At 44.5% G+C, this 20,225-nt stretch overlaps 1 protein-coding gene across 4 annotated transcripts in view; it reads left to right on the top strand.

The window, feature by feature from the left end:
* The first annotated feature begins 8,256 nt into the window (after positions 1 to 8,256).
* The window catches only part of DHX35 (DEAH-box helicase 35), a 69,873-nt gene continuing 57,904 nt past the window's right edge, over positions 8,257 to 20,225 (top strand). For all 4 annotated transcript variants that reach the window (XR_014017675.1, XM_081257370.1, XM_081257369.1 and 1 more), the window contains exons 1-3: positions 8,257 to 8,319; positions 14,797 to 14,930; positions 19,867 to 19,959. Coding sequence is in view for 3 of the 4 variants with exons in the window: in XM_081257370.1 (XP_081113496.1) it covers positions 8,280 to 8,319; positions 14,797 to 14,930; positions 19,867 to 19,959 (267 nt within the window). In the remaining variant the exon portion in view is untranslated. The remainder of the gene's footprint in view (positions 8,320 to 14,796; positions 14,931 to 19,866; positions 19,960 to 20,225) is intronic.

Here is a 20,225-nt window from a genome sequence, read left to right as displayed (position 1 = left end):
TCCTGGATTCACCCTGATATTAACTGTAGTGGCCCCATGAGCCTAATTTCATCAGATGGGTGTATTGACAATGATTTAGCAATCTAATATCCTGGAGTAGGGGCGAAAGAGGGCACTGACAATTATCCCAGATTCCTAGTCCAGTGGCAGGCAATGCGACTGGTTTCTACACCCTGCTAATCAGGATTGGTATGCCTATGGAATCCTGTTTTTGTCTAGTCTCCTTTGTGTGTGCAGAGGGAATGAAGAGAGTTAGGTGATGGCTTCCTCCTGATTTGACTGGAGCAGAAGAGGTCTGTAATGGGGGAGGGTGTTGTCTGCCACACAGACACGTGCTAATGCATCCAGATCCTGAGCACGCCTGCGGGTTTCCATGTGTGCACCAGGATTCCCTTCCAGTCACCAGGTTATTTGCTGGGTTAGTGCCATAATTTGGACTGGGAAGCAGGCAGTACAACTGGTTCCTGTCTGGTTGTAAACAATTCTGGCCCAAGCCTCAAATAAACATATTGTTATTTGAAACCATTTACAGCTTTAGATAATTTCCTGTGTGCTATCTGTGACCCTCTCATCAAGGCAGTGATTGGACAGCAGTTATTCTCAGTTTTCAGGTGAAGGAACTGAAGCTCAGCATATTCACGGTCACATGATTGGTAAATGGTGACAAGCATTTACCCACAGGTTTTCAGATTCTGAGTTCAGTGCTCTGTGATGTGACTATTTCTCTATAGGGAGTATGGAGGCATTAGAGGGCGTACCTTTTTTTTTTTTTTAATTAAAAAACTTTTTGGGGGGCTTCCCTGGTGGCGCAGTGGTTGAGGGTCTGCCTGCCGATGCAGGGGACACGGGTTCGTGCCCCGGTCCGGGAAGATCCCACATGCCGTGGAGCGGCTGGGCCCGTGAGCCATGGCCGCTAAGCCTGCGCGTCCGGAGCCTGTGCTCCGCAATGGGAGAGGCCACAACAGCGAGAAGCCCGCGTACTGCAAAAAAAAAAAAACAAAAAACTTTTTTTGGCCATGCCACGTGGCTTGTAGGATCTTAGTTCCCCGACTAGGGATTGAACCTGCACCCTCAGCAGTGAAAGCATGGAGTTGTAACCACTGGACCGCCAGGAGGTTCCCGGGTGTACCTTGAGAGATGGCAGTTAATGCAATGGTGAATTGAAAACATTAAAACTTAAGATCATTAACAAATATAGGTACGTTTGACATTTCCACTCAGTGTGTTCTGTGGAGCTTTTAATAGGCATTCATAAAAAAGTCTCTGCGTTCAGTTTGGGAAATGGATCAAATAAATTTAAACAGGATTCTTTGTTGCAGGACTACTCAGACTTTGGAATGAGGTAATTATCACCCTGGCTTTCTCAAGAGGAGGGCAGGTATATGGCCTATTACAAACTGACTTGACTACAGAGCCCTCTTTCTGTGGAACAGGATGCAAAGCCATTATTTTCTGAAAGTGTTGCCAGCGATTAGAAATAAGAAAAAGAGGTATATGGAATCCTAAGAAAATGGCCTGGTCTGTCAGAGTAAGCAAAGCTTTTCTGGCTCTTGAGTGTGGGAAGAATATCATTACAGGGTGGCATTTCTCAAGGTGAGATCTGAGGACCACCTACATCAGAGTCAGCTGGGGTCCTTGTTTAAAATGTTGATTTATTGGCCCTTCCTCCAGGGGAGGGGAGGGTGAGTATGGCAGACTGGTTCAAAAATATGTTACTGTCTTGCATGTGGACATGTCTGCTCCTCATTCCTTTGGAAGCAGGAATACATCCATAACATGCTACATTAAAAAAGGAGTTCTCAGGGCTGCCAATCTTACAGTAGAGGTTGAGTAGTAGTATATTTCTCCTACATTAAAAAAAAAATGTGTTGCCCTTCCCTGGGAGAGAATTATATGTCCATATCTGTTTAATGTCAGTCAGACTTGGCCATTACAGACTTAGCTGTAAATATTTCAGTATATATGTCTGAAAGATAAAAAAACATAACCACAGGGCTTCCCTGGTGGCGCAGTGGTTGAGAGTCCGCCTGCCGATGCAGGGGACATGGGTTCGTGCCCCGGTCCGGGAAGATCCCACATGCCGCGGAGCGGCTGGGCCCGTGAGCCATGGCCGCTGAGCCTGCGCGTCCGGAGCCTGTGTGTGCTCCGCAACGGGAGAGGCCACAACAGTGAGAGGCCCGCGTACCGCAAAAAAAAAACAACAAAAAAACAAAAAACAAAACATAACCACAATACCTCCATCACACCTAAACAACTTTGATACAAATTTCTCAACTTCATCAAATAGTCAGTGTTCAGACTCTGCTGTCTCATTAGTTTCTCCCTGATGAGTTGTTTGAATTAGCCATACAGTTTGCAGTTCAACCCAATCAGATGGCAGGGTCGACGTGCTTGAAAAACTGAAGGCGTCAACTGAAAAGATGGCCACCCCACCTCTGTGGGCCTTTGGGTTGGGGAGTATCTGTTTTTTACTTATGGGACTTCAAGCAACTAACAAGAAAACCTAAGGTACAAGATCACATAAGTGAAAAGCTACGTGAAGGAAACCAGAGGGCAGGGATGAAAAAAAGAATCAGGAAGGAGGCTATCAGTGCATGCCACCATGACCGACACACTCACTTTGGGCAGGCCACACACTTTAAGCTTCTCAGTAGCCAAGGCAGAAAGAGCAAACTGGTCAGATCCACCATCCACAGTGTCCATAAAATTAACTACAGGAAGAACAATTCTAAGATCAGGTAAGAATTTCTCACAAGGATTCTCATAAAAGTGATACTGTGAAGTGTTCAGATAATAAACACAATGACATGTTCTGGGGTGTGCCCAAACACCAGACCCCACAAGGGCAGTTGTCTACAGCTATAAAGGAGTTGTATTCCGTGAGCATGGAATACATACCTTATGTTGACTATGTTCACAGAGGCATTGTTATTCTAGGTCCCCTGGTGCCACACAACCTGGAAATATACCCCAGTTTGCCTGGCAGAGGTCCAGCTTATGCCCGTGAACTCCCTGCTTTCATTCTGCGAAGCATCCCAATTTGAACAATAAAGCAAGCATACAGTCACCCCATCTAGAAAGCACCTGGCAGACCGTGCCCTCCCCAACTTGTCCAGTTCCATAGATGAGCAAAATTCCTCAAGCCAACATCATAGAGACTCCCCTAGTATTTAGCTGAGTCTCTTCTAGTGGATTCTCCACACCTCTGTACCCAAATCCTTGGAGCTGAGTAAACACTTCTGCTTATGCTAATACTTGTGTGAACCTGATCATTTGTAAGCAAGTGAACAAACTAGATAGGTTTACATATGTTACAAGTTGCCGAGGGCTACACCTTAGATGCAGTGGAAAATCCCCGTGTAGTACAATTCAGGAAAGGCAATTCTGCAAAGAACTATCTCTTTTCAGGCTGGGGGATAGCTAGCTCTCTCTGACCTGGCTTCATGGAGGAGACCCAAGGGCAGTTAGGATTTTTCTTAGGAAGCCAAGAGTTCTAGAGTTAAGAGTAAGTCCCCTACATACGAACGAGTTCCATTCCTAGAGCGCGTTCATAAGTCCAATTTGTAAGTCCAGCAGTTAACCTAGGCACCCAACTAACACAATCGGCTATATAGTACAGTACTGTAATAGGTTTATAATATTTTTCACAGAAATAATACATAAACCATTTTTAATCTTACAGTACAGTACCTTGAAAAGTACGGTAGTACAGTACAACAGCTGGCATACAGGGGCTGGGCTGGCATTGAGTGAACAGGCAAGAAGAGTTACTGACTGGAGGAGGGAGAGGAGGTGGGAGATGGTAGAGCTGAAGGATCGTCAGCAACAGGAGACGGAGGGCAAGCTGCAATTTCACTCACGCCTGACGTTGATGGCACAGGTTGTTCCTTGCTGGATTCAGTTCTATTTACCCTCTTGAAAAACGATCCAGTGATGTCTGGGTAGTAGCTCTTTTTTTCTTGTCATTGATGACACGGTAGCACTGGACTGCATTCTGAACGGCTGCTGCGACCTTTGTGTGCTGTTCTATGTTCAGGTCCTGTGCCTCAAAAACTAACAGTGCCTCCTCAAATAAAATCCCCTTGCCATTTCCTGCGTCGTGAATCTCTTCGGTTCTTCAGTTACTTCTTCTTCCTCTTGTCTCTCTTCGTCCTTTTCTCTGGGCCTCCAATTCCATCAGGTCTTCATCAGTAAGCTCCTTGGGTTGCACAGCAACAGTCCTGTAAAGTACACAAAAGCACAACCACTTGTAGAGGATGCGTGCACTTGACAATGTATGCCAGACACGTGAACTAACTTAGATTGGATATGTGAACGCGTGTTCGCATCTTTGAAAGTTTGCAACTTGAAGGTTCGTATGTAGGGGATTTACTGTACATGAATACATGGATGGCTACCTATTATTTTTGCTTCATTCATTCGACCTCTGATAGTCTCACTCTCAGAAATCCCTCTGAGGAACCATTCTGTTTCCAGCCCTCAGTCCATGTGGTTCTGGTGAAGCTGAGCACACCTGATTTGGGGAGGAGTGTATGACCCAGGTTTAAGCTAGTCAGCACGCCATATTCCCTGGCCCTAGTGATTGATTCAGGGATGGATATGTGGCCAGCCAGATACTTTTGCTGGGAATTTTTGGAAAGAGGCTTGATGCTGAGAGGATGTGACATGAGTTGACATGGCCATCTAGTTACTATGTGACACCTGGGTCAGCAGAAGGCAGAATGCTATGATCAGAAGCAAGCCCTGATTATGTCCTATGTGTCCCAATGCAGCTGTGTCTCAAATCAGAACTACTTGGACTTTTTGGATTACATGAGCTATTTTTGCCTATGAGAGAATGGATTGGGTTTTTTACTACTTGTTACATAAAAGCCTTAACTGGTACAAAGATGAAAACTCCTAAATCCTATGCCTCCTAAACATGGCCAAGACGGTTGGATGGGAAATACTTCAAAGCAGAAAGTACCAGTTAAGCACCATAGGCAGAGAAAAACTTCTAAAATGTACCTATGGAACATTTTGAGGAGTATCTTTGTGGAAAATCTATCATTTGGAAGTTGCAAAATGTAACACAATGATCAAACTTTCATGTAATTGTTGGCAATGAGCTAAATAAATTCTGGATGCCATCTCAAGAAATAATGGTTTTAATTTTTAGAGTAGTTATTTTAGGCCATTCTTTCTGAAAATAGTTAATTAGGAAAGGTAAGATAGTCCATTGAGACCATTTCTAGTTTGTGGCAATAAAACCACAGCATCAACATCTAGGTTATTACTTAGGTGTTTTCCCTAGTAGAAGTCTTTGAAAGCAAAACAATCCATTCGAGACCGCTGGGCTCAGAACTTGCTGAGGGAGAAGAACTAATTCTCATTGAGGAGAGCTAAGCTCTAACGGTTTTAAATGGTCCATGTGGTTGAAAACCACTGGCCTGGGAATTAGAAAGCCTGAATTCTAGTTTCAGTTCTGATACTAAATTAGCTCATTGATTCTGATGAAGTCCTTTTAACCTCCATGGGCCTCAGTTTTTTCTTCTATAAAACAGAGAATTTAGACTAGACAATTAAAGTCTCCTCCAGCTTTAAGATTATGATCCAGTAATTTGGGCATGTCTACTATACTATCTCTTTGTAAATAGGAAGTCTTCATATAAGTCATAGAGTAATTTATAAAATACAGGAATCGTAAAAAGTGGCATTTATTTCATTTTCCGTTGTATTCATGTATAAACCCTGTTTTGTATACTTGGGCCCTGAGTGAAAATCAGACAAAAATAAAACAAGGAAGAATCAATGTCATTAAGAATTAAAATTAAGTATAAAGCATGGTGTTCATGTATACATTACTCAATAGTCACTTTATTATTGGGCTATAATAATATGACATGATGCTTGTTCTCAAGAAGCTCCCAGTGTGATAGTGCAGGCAGATTAACTACAGTTCAGCTAAATAAGTGTTAAATCATAAAAGTGAGCACACAGGTCTGCAGAGGGAGAATACTTAAGTTGGATGGTGAATTTAGAGAAGTCTTCTTAGAGCTGACTCTTAGAAGGATATTAAAGGATTGAGGGAGAATTCTAGGCACAGTGATTATCACTGAAAATAGTGAACCCTATTTTCATTATTATGGAACTAAATCAAAAGGGATATTTGGAAATGGGTGTATGTATGTAAAGTCTGATTTTTCCCCTGGTGGATTTGCTCTATTTGAGTTATCAGGAGCTAACACTGAATGCCTGCTGTGTCTTACACAGTAAGGCTTTACGTGTTCTCTCATTTAATACAAGCTTTTTTATTTTTTTTTTGGCGGTACGCGGGCCTCTCACTGTTGTGGCCTCTCCTGTTGCGGAGCGCAGGCTCCGGATGCGCAGGCTCAGCGGCCATGGCTCACAGGTCCAGCCGCTCCGCGGCATGTGGGATCTTCCCGGACCGGATCACGAACCCGTGTCCCCTGCATCGGCAGGCGGACTCTCAACCACTGTGCCACCAGGGAAGCCCTAATACAACCTTTTTAAACCTCATTTTACAACTTAGGTTGGATGACAGCCAGGAGCTAGGAAATGGCAAAGTTAGGATTCCAAATCATGTCTACTTGTCTCCAAAGACCTTGATCTTTCCACAACTATGCCATCTCTCTCAAAATAATGCAGAATTTTCTTCACAGCTCTAAAGTGCATAGATTCTGAAGCCTCTCACTTCCTTCCAATTAGATTCCTATCCATTAAACATTTCCTATTACTCGAACTTATTAGCTCTCATTTGGATTAGTAGAATCTTTCTCAAACTGGTTGCTGGAAAGAATCATCTGTGGAGTGGCTCGAAATGCAGGTTCCCAGGCCATGCCCCTGGAAATTCTGATTCGGGATCGATTGGGGTCTAGAATCTGTATTTTTCACAAGCATCTGAATCATGAGTAGTCAAACTAGAGGAAACATTGGGCTAGTGTCCTAGCCTAACAAATCTACCCATTTCTAAGTTTCTTATTTCAATCCATCCCCCCTTCCCCTTTTCAGCATTATTCTCAAGGTCCCTAAAGACTTACATACTGTTTCCACTGTTTTATTTACTGATAATAATAAACACTACTGTTTATCGAGCATTTACTCATTTACTCCCACGACATCCTCCCCCCACGCCCCGCCGCCTTGGACAGAAGCTCCATGAAGGAAGAGACTGAAACTTCAGTACCTGGGCACACAGTAGGCGCCCAGTATCTACTGAACTAGAAAACCCTCAGGGTAGTTACTATTATTATCCTCCAATCTGAAAATCTGGAGACTAAAACAAATAGTACAGGGCTTCGCTGGTGGCGTAGTGGTTAAGGATCCGCCTGCCAATGCACGGAACATGGGTTCGAGCCCTGGTCCGGGAAGATCCCACATGCCGCGGAGCAGCTAAGCCCGTGCGCCACAACTACTGAAGCCTGTGCACCTAGAGCCCGTGCTCCGCAACGAGAAGCCACCACAATGAGAAGCCTGCGTACCTCAACGAAGAGTAGCCCCTGCTCGCCACTAGAGAAAGCCCGTGCGCGCGCAGCAAACAAAGACCCAACGCAGCCAAAAATAAATAAGTAAATAAGTAAAGAAATAAAATAAATTTAGTAAGCATAAAAGTGTCTCAAGTTTGAAAATGACATTTATTCTAACTCTGCAAACATAGCTTGAATCCTGCCTCCAGTGCTCTGAGAGGTAGTCTGCAGCCTATGCTCACGCACCTGCAGAGCTAGAAAACTCACTGCTGGAGGCAGCTCCAAAATATGTTGCCACCCTCTGGTTCTAATTCTGCCCCTTAAGGCTGTGCTGAACTCCTTTAGTTACTCTTGCATATGACAACCCTTGAAAAAAAAAAATAGAACAGCCGTGATAGCTTGTAATGTAACATTAATTTGGGATACACTGCCTCCTTGCCCACCGAGTGACGCAGGCGGCGACAAACTCTCGTGCCAGCGGTCCCTTCCCAAAGCTCGGCCTTTCCGAGATGTGCGGCCGCTACCCAAGGAACTCCATGCTCCTAGGGAGGCCACTTAAAACCCAGGTCCCTCACGCTACAGAGGCGAAGAAGCGCGCCCTTTTCTACAATATGGCGGGTCGGGTCACATGGGCCCCGCAGCGGGGCTGAAACGCATGTCACGTGGCTCGGAGGGGGCGGTGGTCACGGGGGCGTGGCGTAACACCGCGGAACCTCCAGGGCCCGGGCTCCTCGCGGGCCACGCCCCGCGGCCCCTTCGGGGCCTCGTGCGCAAAGAAGGGGTGGAGCCTTCCTCGGGACCTTTCACCCCAGCATGGCTGCGCCCGTGGGACCGGTGAAGTTCTGGAGACCTGGTAAGGCCCTTGGCGGAACGCTGGGCAGATGCGGCACCTTGACTTCGGTCTTGGCCCCGCGGCCGGCGTCCTGGCGCCTGCGGCCCTGCTCGCAGGCCTGACCTCAGCTAGCTGGCCACCGCTGCCTCCGAGCTGGTGGGCTCCGCGGCTTAGGCGCCACAGTGGTCCCGAGGGATTCAGGGATCCGCCCCCAGCCGGGGCAGAAGTTCACCGTGTGGTCGCGTTCCAGTCTCTCAGCCTCCACAGGCCTCGTTTTCCTCACTCCTGATGCCTGTCTTGCCCAACCCGTGCGATGGGGAAACGCTAAAGCGCCCATGCGTGTCCTGTCACCGCCCTGGGGCTACGCTGGGGCCGGACAGGGGGTGCTGCTCGGGGTTTAGGAGTTCATGTTAGGAAATCAGACTGCCTGGGTTCGAATTCTCGGCTCTGCCGTAGAGTAGCAGAGTTCCTTTGGGCAAGTCATTTAACCCTTCTTAGCCTTAGCCTTCTTACCTGTGAGATGGGCAGAATAGTAACATCTATCCTGTGGGCTGGAATAACGAGCACGACGCATTGTTTGATGCAGAGGAAGTGATCATTAAAAGGGAAAGTATCTTAGTCTGTTTTGGGGTTTCTGTCCGCCCCACGTGTCTGCCAGAAAGTGAACACCCCGCTTCGTATTGGCTGTCACCCACTCCCCCTCTTGCAGGCTAACACCATTCTCAGCCGCAAAATGATTTGCTTGTTTTGTTTGAATGTACTCATCAGTCAGGATTTTATTGAATGTTTACGTGCCAGACCCTTCCTCCTCTTCCATCAGTTTCCTGTGAAAAACAGAAGTTTCTTAAAGGGCTACCAGCTTGTTTTTTCCCCACCACTTGCACCTCCGCAGGTCTGGATGTGCACAGTGTTGTATATTGCAGCAAAAATGAAATAAGACAGAGAAGGTAATATAAGGGAAAGTTTTAAAGGGTATTTTAGAGTGGTTCCCAGAAATTCTGACCGTGCCTATCAGTGATGATGAACATAAACCTAAGCAAGGGTTGTGTTAATTCTTTTTTTAAAATCTGTAACTTGTCCCCTAACGGTAATTTTATGATTCAGCATTTAAGTCATCAGCCAATTATCCATCCTGAGTTTTATTTGCAGCCAAAGCTAAGATCCCCTTAGATAATGAGATATCCTCTATTTTATTTATTCAAGCCTTTAATAACAGGTCAAAGTGTTAAGTACAATAAAGGCCTAAATGAATTGTTGAAAATCAGACCAGCTGCTCTTTTGGTTAAAGAACATGGGATTATTCTAAGAGTTCTATTCCATTATTTAGTTCCTTCACTGAAGTTGTACTTACTGAACACCTCACCTCGCCTTGTGGTTAGGAGACAAATACGGATGACTAGGGCTCTGCTCTCCTCTCAAGATTTATACTCTCTCTCTCTTAATTATAATATGAAGTTGGATATCCTCTTTAAGAGACTTTAAAGTGAGGCAGAAAAAGGCGGCGGTAAGGAAGATGAGCTCTACTAGGGTCAGACTGTAGAGACCATCCTGACTACCACTTACTAACTTGGTGATTTGGGAAAATCACGGTTACCCCATCTGTAAATTGGAAATGACACCTACCCAAAGGATTGTTTTGAGGATTAAATGAGAATACACATCAAGCTCTTAGCACTAGATACATATTAACTATTATAATTACTTGGATGTATAGAAGAGGGGGAAAGTTTGAATGTGTGGATAAGAAATACTTACTTCATCAAGACAGTGATATTTTTGAGGTGAACGTTAAAGCACAAATGAGGCTTTGTTTTGCAGAGAGGTAGGAGAATGGAGCTCTAAAGGGTGTAGCATGAACAAAGGCAAAGTGGGATGGTACCCCAGCAGGGTCCAAAACACCAAAATAATTGAGTAGCGTGGTGTTTAATGGCAGGGTATATTTTGGGGCGTAGTAGGAGATGAAGCCAGAAAGGTAAGTAGGGGCCTCATTGTGAGAAGTCTCCATGCAAGTTAAAGAATTTGGGTTTCACTGTTTTTAAGCAGGAGGTAACACGATGAGGTTTATTTTTGGAAGATAACTCTGGCCTTGGTGAGCAGAATGCTTGGGGGAGGAAATCAGAGTCAGGGACGCCCTTAAGAGAAGGTGCTACTAAAATCGAGAAGGGATATTGAAACCTCAATTCTGGCATGTGAGCAGTAGGGAGGGACATTATGGGAGAGATTTTAGAGGCAGATGTGGGGAAAGGTAAAGTCGGTAATGACTCAGATTTCTGGGTTCAGTGACTATCTTGGTAAGTGGTTCTCAAATTTTGCTGTATAGTTGAATCACTTGGAAGCTTTTAAAACTCCTGCTCTTCAGTCATACCCCATGGTAATAAATCAGAATTTCGGAGGGGCTAGGAATCAGGCGTCAGTATTTTTTAAAGATCCCCAGGTAATTCAAGTGTGCATCAAAGTTTGGGAACCAGTGTTCTAGGTAAACTGTTGTCATTCACTGAGATGGGAATGGATTTAGTGCACACTTACTGGGCCCTTTGTGCTAGTCACTTTTACTTACATCATCTTACTAAGCGGTAACAATATCTTAAAAAAAATTTTTTTTTTAATTATTTTTGGCTGCGTTGAGTCTTCGTTGCTGTGTGTGGGCTTTCTCTAGTTGCGGCGAGCGGGGGCTACTTTTCGTTGCGGTGCATGGGTTCTCATTGTGGTGGCTTCTCTTGTTGTGGAGCACGGGCTCTAGGTGTGTGGGCTTCAGTAGCTGTGTCTCGTGGGCCCTAGAGTGCATGCTCAGTAGTAGTGGCGCACGGGCTCAGTTACTCCACGGCATGTGGGATCTTCCCGGACCAGGGATTGAACCTGTGTCCCCTGCATTGGCAGGCAGATTCTTAACCACTGCGCTACCAGGGAAGTCCCGGTCACAGTATTTTGTGATGGAGGTATTACTCTCATTTTACAGATTAGGAAACTGAAGTTGAAGATATGAAAATAGGATGTGGGAAATACACGGTGAAGGTCAGGGAAGTGAGTGAGACTGGGTATAAGGCTAGATGAATATGTCCTATAGGCTGGGAGTCACAAGCTCAGGTAGCTACAGGGGGCCTCTGGGACAATCTAAATAAGTGAAGGTGCTGGGTGGGAATAATAGGGAGTGGTGGGAACTGTGGCAAACTAGAGCGTGTGTACAGTGATATGTGTACAGTATTGATTACACTGAAGCGTACACATTGCTATCTAAAGCAGGAAGCTGTACATGGTTCCACCCGATTGGTGTCATATGGGCTCAATATCCAGGTTAGAAATGGGAAATTTTGACATGTTTTAGATGAATGATTTCAAACATTTTAACAGTGGCATATTTGGGGTCCTTGAGTAACTAGTTTTGTGATCTCTACCAGTTTGTGATCTCTGCCTTAAGATCTTTGTATGAGCTGCCTGAGGTTTTTGTAGAAAAAAGTTTGACTTGATTTGCTAGTACAAGTGGATCAGAAGGGCCTGGCCGTTTTCCTTCCTTCCTTCAACAAATATTTAACGATAAAATCAATGTTTGACAATGTGCCTGGCAAACGCTTTATAGCAACAGCTTTGAAGATTTTTGACCTGATATACAGTAAGAAATGTGTTGTGACCCAGCATGGGTACACATAATGTATTGTGTTGTGGTTCAGCATGCATGCACATGTATGTGCATGCACATACACACACACAACTGAAAAAAGTTGTACAAAAACAATATTGCTTCTTGGGGTGCACTCTGATACTTTCTATTTCTAGTTCATCTTTAAAAAGTGCTAGCCATGACCCACTACATGAGTTTCCTAACCCATTAATGGGTCACCACTCAAACTGAAAAATTGGGTCAGAGGGACTGCTGGATTGGTGGGGGGCGGTGCTTATATCAGCCTTGTTTTATAGATGGGGGAATGGTTTACAAGATTACGAGAATTACAAACTTGTTACTTGCTTAAGCACTGAGAATGTTCCCAAGGGAAAAAACAAACCATAGGCAGCTAGAATGGGCTGTGGGCTGTATATATAGTGGGGAAGCAGGCCTGGTTTGGTTGAATGAAGTCTTTTGTGTGGAGGAGACATGCTCCTCATTGATTGACAGTAGCTCTTCTCATAAAAGACGTCATAACTGAATGTACTGACGTGAACTTGGCCCGTAGGTTAGAGACAGGAGGGATGGGGTAGTCAGGAAGACACCTGGGTGGATTAAACCTTGGTGTGGGAGGAAGTAAGAGATGTTGCGGGAGCAATGTTAAAAGATTCTAGACATGCCGTAGGGGCTTCCCTGGTGGCGCAGTGGTTAAGAATCCATCTGCCAATGCAGGGGACACGGGTTCGAGCCCTGGTCCGGGAAGATCCCACATGCCGCGGAGCAACTAAGCCCACACACCACAACTACTGAGCCTGCACTCTAGAGCGTATGAGCCACAAGTACTGAAGCCCGCGCACCGCCACGAAGAGTAGCCCCCGGTCGCCGCAACTAGAGAAAGCCTGCGTGCAGCAACGAAGACCCAATACAGCCAAAAATAAACATAAATTTAAAAAAATTATAAAAAAATAAATAAAAGGTTCTAGACATGCTGTAAAGGTTTAAAATGTTTGGAAAAGGAGGGAATTCAGGACAAAAGCAGAGCTGATGAGGATAAGCTATTTCTTTGCTCTGGTTTTCTTGGGTGAAGATGACAAGGAGTTAATCAGAGGTAGTAATAATAAGGGTAGAAAGGAAAGGAACCTCACCTCTTTGAGCACAGGCTTTATTCCGGGTCCTGTTCTATCTTTTATCTTGTTGAAAGGAAGGTCCACATTTTGGCAAAACAATATAGCAGTGCCCCACTTACCTGATTTTTTGGCAACCTTGGACCTCTGGTACACAGCTATGTTCCTAGAAACTAAAGGAAAAGGGATCACAGGTGTACAGCAGTGATTCTAAATTTAGCCCTAGGGTGTCCCTGGACGTCCAGCATTTTGTGTTCTGATAAATTACATTCTGGTGTGTTTTTCAGGAGATGGAGTTCATAGCCTTTATTAGATTGTCGAAGGGATCTGGGGCCCCTCAAAAATGTAAAACTAAATCACTGGGCTAAATATTCTTGTCACAAAGCCTCTGTACTTTGACGTAGCATCACAGGCTGTGAGTTCAGAAAACCCGGGAGGTGGTAGTATTGGGTGAGTACCCCTGTGGCGCCCCTAACAGGGGGCTGTGCACTGCAGGCGGGGGTCGTTATTGGTTCACGAAGGTGGCATACCCCGTCCTGGACAAGTCTAACGTTTAGAGGTAACTTCCTTATGTTGAGTGGAATTCTGAACACTGTATCATTTACTGACTACTCGGACTTCTGTCTCGGGCTGCACGAACAGTTTGGTGTGAAAAGTTACAGAGGCTGATGATAAAAATTGAGCCCATGTTCCCCCTAAGGCATTTTCCTTTTCAGGCTAAAAAAAGTTGTACGTTGAACAACTTTTCATGGGAGGGGATATGGCTTCCCTATTCTTCACCACCCCGAGGCCCACGTTTTCGTTGTTTTTACCAAGAAGCCACCGTGGGTGTCTGGTGTTTAAGCTGCTCAGCACAGTGGCTTCTTGGCCCAGCACTTCCCAGCCAACCACTGCAGTTCTGTGATTCAGATAGGCGCTGCCACTTACTGTACCCCACTCCAGGGCCGTGGTTGATTGGATCAGGTGGGGCAGCGGCCCTAAGCTGGGAGAAGAGGAGCCTTCCTCATCTCCCAGACAGACGACACACACCCGGGACTCCCGGTTCCCCTCACTGGGTCTTTCTCCATTACCACTTTATGCACTAAGTTACGTTCCTTTGGGAGGATGAATAAGAGAAACAAGTAAGCTGCGCCAGGGTAAGGCCGGCATCTGTAGTGTTCCCTGCTGTATCTCTGGCACGTCCATCCTTGCTGGGTGAGTGAGTGAGTGAGTGAGTGGTGGAGAACTGTGACCCTGAGCTCTGGCCCTGGAAGCAGCCTTAATTCCAGCTCCTGTAGAGAAGCCAGCCCCAGGGACTGAGAGGAGCTTGTTCGAGAGGGGCAGAGAGAGAAGGAAAAAGGCCAGGCAGCATTTGAGTCCCCGGTCGGTGCCCGTTGACCCTGAACCTTGCTGCCATCCTACGGTGATAGGATTCATCGTTTGCCTCAGCTAATTCCTACTAGGTTTCTGCCACTTCTATTAAGAGTTTGGTAATAATAGCAGCACGGTGGCCAGAACTCCATACATTGCCCTCTGTAAGGTACAGCTGCGTGTGGCCAGTTTGGAGCCCAGTGGGTCTGCCATCTCCTTTGTTCTTGACACCGCAGTGAGGCTCTTCCATAGTCTCGTAGGCGCCTTTCTAGATGCTTTCCTGAAATTACAGTTTAGTACCTTTTGGTAGTTTGAGATTAAAATGCAGTGCTTCTGTTGTATATCTTCATCTTTGAATTTGTAACTTTCACACCATTTTTCTGTTCCTTATATCAGAGAATCTGAAAAAAAAAATTTCTGTTGCAGGCACAGAGGGACCAGGTGTCAGCATCTCTGAAGACAGACAAAGTCTAGCTGAAAACTCTGCAACGACTGTTGTTTACAATCCTTACGCTGCCCTTTCTATAGAGCAGCAGAGGCAGAAGCTGCCGGTGTTCAAGGTACATTAAATAAGTATGTTCAGTCATCGGCCTGAAGCAGGCTGCAGGAGCTTTTTAAAAATACTTACTTACTTAATTTTTTGGGCTGGGTTGGGTCCTCGTTGCTGTGCGCGGGCTTTCTCTAGTTGTGGCGAGCGGGGGCTACTCTTCATTGCGGCGCGCAGGCTTCTCATTGCGGTGGCTTCTCTTGTTGTGGAGCATGGGCTCTAGGTGCACAGGCTTCAGTAATTGTGGCGCACGGGCTTAGTTGCCCCATGGCATGTGGGATCTTCCCGGACCAGGGATCGAACCCGTGTCCCCTGCATTGGCAGGCAGATTTGCAACCACTGCACCAGCAAGAAAGTCCCCTGCAGTAGCTTTATACTTGGCACTGAAGTGAATAATGTCCTCTTACTCTTAATGATCCTGTAGAATGCAGCGAGCTCAGAGATGCCCTTATCTGAAGGAATCGTCTATTCAAGATATGTGTGTTAGTTAACTTTATAAGTCTGGAAAGTCCTTACAGTTTTTTATTTTTGGTTAGATCTTACATATTGGAAAAACTGGATGAAATGAAATGACATTCTTTTTTCCCCTCTTTGCTTTCAGTTACGGACAAGTTCAAATATACAGAAAAGTAGAGAAAACAGCACAGCAAACTCTTATGCATCCATCTTCAACAAATTACCAACATGTGGCCAATTTTAGCTTTCTTTTTAAAGGCATATTTCTTTACCCAAGATTAATTAAAAATACAAGGTTGTTTCTGTTGAAACTCCCACTGAGATAGTGATGGGATTTTGGTATGGTTATTACATACCATGTGCACATTCAGACACGTGATTTTATTAATCTCATGAAATGGACATATACTCATAAGAGACCAAAGTGTAAACTAGAATTAAGAATATATTCATTTACAGTGAGCCGTGGTTCTCCAGTACAGATAATACAGTCCATGGACACACTCTTCTCCCCGTTGCCAAGTCCCTGTGGGAAGCCAAATTGTAATCAGGAAGTGGGCTCAGAGCCAAAGATGGTTTAGATACAGGTGAAGGGTATTTATTTCCTGTAGCCTCTGATGAAGGGTGATGAACTCTCCCTGCCTTGTATGATGTCTCTGGAATGACCCGAGTAAGTGGGGCCACCAGCACCTGTGTCTCTCTTTCTTCCGGACAGTGTTGGGTGAAAGCTGTCCAAGTCCTTGCACTTAGGGAGTTTTTTTGTCTAGACTGTGCTAATAATGCCTCTTCTATTAATACGTTCTTTCTCCAAATGGATATGAAACAGCCGCCTTCTGAATTTTGCCAAGTCACCTCGATCAGACTTTTCTGTGGCCCCAAACGTTTTAGTTACTCCTGTACTTATAGCTGCTGGGTTTCTTCTGCAGGTGATTAACCTCATCCATTACATGTGCATGTAAACCAGTTTGACCCTCAGGAGATAAGATTATAGGTTCACCACTGAGGGACACAGTTTGAGCTGTGAGGAAGTGTCTGGACTCGAGCTAGACTTTAGAGTTCAAACCCAGGCTTCATCATTTGTGTGCTGGGTGGCCTTGCTTCACTGCCTGAGCTTCTGTTTACCTATCTGTCATATGGGACTAATGGTACCTTCCTCATAGGATTGTTATGAGGACCAGTTGAGATAAGCCACATAGAGCATTTAGTAAGATATCTGACATGTGGTAAACGTTGGAAGTACAAGGTTAATTATTGTTTACTGAGTATTTCATTTTCTTGACTCTTCTTCATCCTCCAACTGTACTTATAATAAATGAAATAACATTAAAAAAAGAAAGCAAGAAGGTATTAATAACATATTGAAATTAAAATGGTGAGAAAAGTGGTATAAGTTATTGATAAAAATCAAAGCAGAGCTTAAGCGTAGTTACAGTCTCATAAAATGTTAAAGATAAAGCTAGGAGACCAAAAGGAGAAAAAGTTACGCATTCACCACTGCTGCCCCCATTAAAACTAAAAGTGAAAATTCCTTTTTTTTTTTTTTTTTTTTTGCTGTACGCGGGCCTCTCACTGCTGTGGCCTCTCCCGTTGCGGAGCACAGGCTCCGGACACGCAGCCTCAGTGGCCATGGCTCACGGGCCCAGCCGCTCCGCGGCATGTGGGATCCTCCCGGACCGGGGCACGAACCCATGTCCCCTGTATCGGCAGGCGGACTCCCAACCACTGCGCCACCAGGGAAGCCCGAAAATACCTTTTTAAATTTTTTTTAAAGATTTTATTTGATGTGGACCATTTTTAAAGTCTTTATTGAATTTGTTACAATATTGCTTCTGTTTTATGTTTTGAGGCATGTGGGATCTTAGCTCCCTGACCAGGGATCGAACCTGCACCCCCTGCATCGGAAGGCGAAGTCTTAACCACTGGACCGCCAGGGAAGTCCCAGTGAAAATAGCTTTAAAAATAGAAGTTGAAACTAAAGCAGCAGTAAATCAAAGGCTCACCCCCCTTTACCCCCATGCCATTTCAAGGCAGCCCTCCCCTCGGCTGCCTCCTGTAGGCTGGCGTTCTCTTTGGGCCCTGAACACTGCTGTGCAAGGTTGTCCTCTTACTTCCTTAAACTCAACCTCGCTGAAGCTCAGTCTGGTCCTCTGCACCAGCTCTCCTTGATTTCCCTGCCTGTGCCTGTCGGTGGTACCGTCATTCTCCCAGTCTCCAAACTGGAAATAGTTTTGTCATCTCTCTCTTGAATGTCACACGTCGGACTCTCCACTTGCAATGCTTTGTATTTAGCACATGAAGTCTGAGTTAATCCCTTCAGTTTCCTCATGCTTCAATCAATCTTGTATATTGCTGCCCAGTTTTCTAGGAACACTTATAGCATGTACTGCCTCCTGGCTAAAGTCCAGACGCTAGCTCTACGTTCAAGGCTTTCACAGTGCAGCTCTAACTACACCTATTGTAATTCATTTCCAAGTCAAACCTGGAGCCTTTCGTGGGCTTTTTCTAGCACACCTCGAATAGAGTTCATATAGTTTGCCTATTTCCGTCTTCTTTACTTATGTCATTTCCCTTTCCTGGAATACCGTGTGTGCCTCTCTCTGTATTCAAATTTTCTTTCAACTTTTCCTTGAATACCCACCCATCCATCCGTCCATTCAACCATCCATTCAGCAGATGGCTCTACAAAATATCATTTACAAAATATCTGTGAAGAACCCAAACCTTTCCCCTTTCTCTGCCCAAAACAAGAGAAAGCACAGAGTCCAAGCAATCGACAGGAAAGCATCTAGACGAGCCCCAGAGTACCTGCAGCAGAATCTCCTTTGGGTGTTTGTAGAAATGCAGATTCCTGGGCTTCACCCTAACCCTACTGAATCACAAACCCTGAGGGTAGGGCTAGGAATCTTCATTTTTAGCAAATATCCTAAAAGATTTTTACACTAAGATTTGAGAACTACATATTTAGACCCTAAATAATGCTAAATTCAAAACCCCAAACAGTCAATACCTTATTTAGCCAGGAAGGCAGCATCTGTCTCTCCCAGTCTTCACCAAACACATTGCTGGTGTGGAGTCAGATGAGCTGAGCAGTGATCAGAGTGGGAGAATTTGGCAGGTTTTTACTTCATTCCAAACCAGGAATTTATGGAATACCCTTATGACTTTCCAGATCATCAGGTGTGTCTGTAATCAAATGTGGGTACAGAAATACATTCTGAAGCTAAGTACATGGGATCTGGGAATTATCTGTGACTTTGCAGTGGCCAAATCAGTGTTTCTGCTCCTAATGAATGGGTTAAGGAATGCCCAAATGAAATATAGACGTAACCTATGGTTGCTTTATTGTGAACTTGGCCTTAGAGGTAGAGACGAAAGCATATTCTTTTTGTTTGTTTTCACAAGTTAATAAATGAAAAAAAATTTAGTTAAGTAATACATGGATGTTGAACAAAATTCAAAGGTCTCCTTCACACCCCTGCTCCCCGGCCACTTCTGCTCACTGGAGACAGTATAGTTACCAGTTTCTTGTTTTGTTTTTCCTCAAAGTAGCTTATACATAAAGAAGCCTATATGTGTTTACCCTTTCTTTCTTTTTTTTTTTAAATTTATTTATTTTTGGCTGCATTGGGTCTTCGTTGCTGCGCGTGGGCTTTTTCTAGTTGCGGCGAGCAGAGGCTACTCTTTATTGCGGTGCGCGTGCTTCTCATTGTGGTGGCTTCTCTTGTTGCGGAGCACGGGCTCCAGGCAGGCAGGCTTCAGTAGCTGTGGCATGCTGGCTCAGTAGCTGTGGCTTGCAGGCTCTAGAGCGCAGGCTCAGTAGTTGTGGCGCACGGGCCCAGTCTCCCCGCAGCATGTGGGATCTTCTCAGACCAGGGCTTGAACCTGCGTCCCCTGAACCACAGGCAGATTCTTAACCATTGCACCACGAGGCAAGTCCCTACCCTTTCTTTAAAAACACAAATAGTAGTGTATCATTCACACTATCCTGCACTTTGCTTTCTTACCATAGCAGACCTCATTGACCATTCCACATCAGTACAAATAGACATTTGTTCTTTTTAACAACTGTGTATTATTCCACTATTGAAGTGTTTCACAGCTGTGTAACCACTCCCCTGTTGATGAACATTTAGGCTGTTTGAATTTTTGGCTCTTATAAACAATATGCAGTGAGATGCTTGTACAGACATCTTTATTCACATGTATTAGGATGTCTGTAGTCTAACTTCTTATAAGTGGAAATCTTGAATCAAAGGGTATGTGCGTTATATATTTTGATAAGTTATTACACTCAGTTGCAGTTGTATCACCTTGTACTGACACCAGCAGTACCTGCAATGTATTTTGATGTATATTAGAAATATATTTTGATAGTTCTTTTTAAAATTTCCTTCCCTTTGGCAAACAGCTCATTTCATAATGTTTAAATATTTTTGTCTAGGTCTTTTGAGAAAATGTATGTCTATTTACAATGTTTGGTTATATTTTTTCAGCTTAGGAATCATATACTGTACTTGATAGAAAACTATCAAACAGTGGTGATTGTTGGAGAAACAGGATGTGGGAAAAGCACGCAGATTCCACAAGTGAGTACATTTAAATGTGTCTTTATACTTAGATTTGATTGGAAGGATTTTGTAACTTGAGAACTCTCTTTACCATTTTTTTGCAGTTTTAGGATCTCCTCTCAGAGAGGAAATAGCCAACCCAACTAGATGTTTTTTATTAAACTTTTGAACTTTTATTAAACTTTTAATTTCTTTGATTAGAAGAAGTAACGGTCATCTTCAATTTATTATAATTCTAAAATAATAACAGAATAGCCATACTCTGAAAGGAACAATGGGAACTC

Source organism: Mesoplodon bidens, assembly GCF_964165515.1.
Source record: "Mesoplodon bidens genome assembly, chromosome: 15".
NCBI lineage: Eukaryota > Metazoa > Chordata > Mammalia > Artiodactyla > Ziphiidae > Mesoplodon > Mesoplodon bidens.
This window is presented reverse-complemented; position numbering and strand designations above follow the sequence as displayed.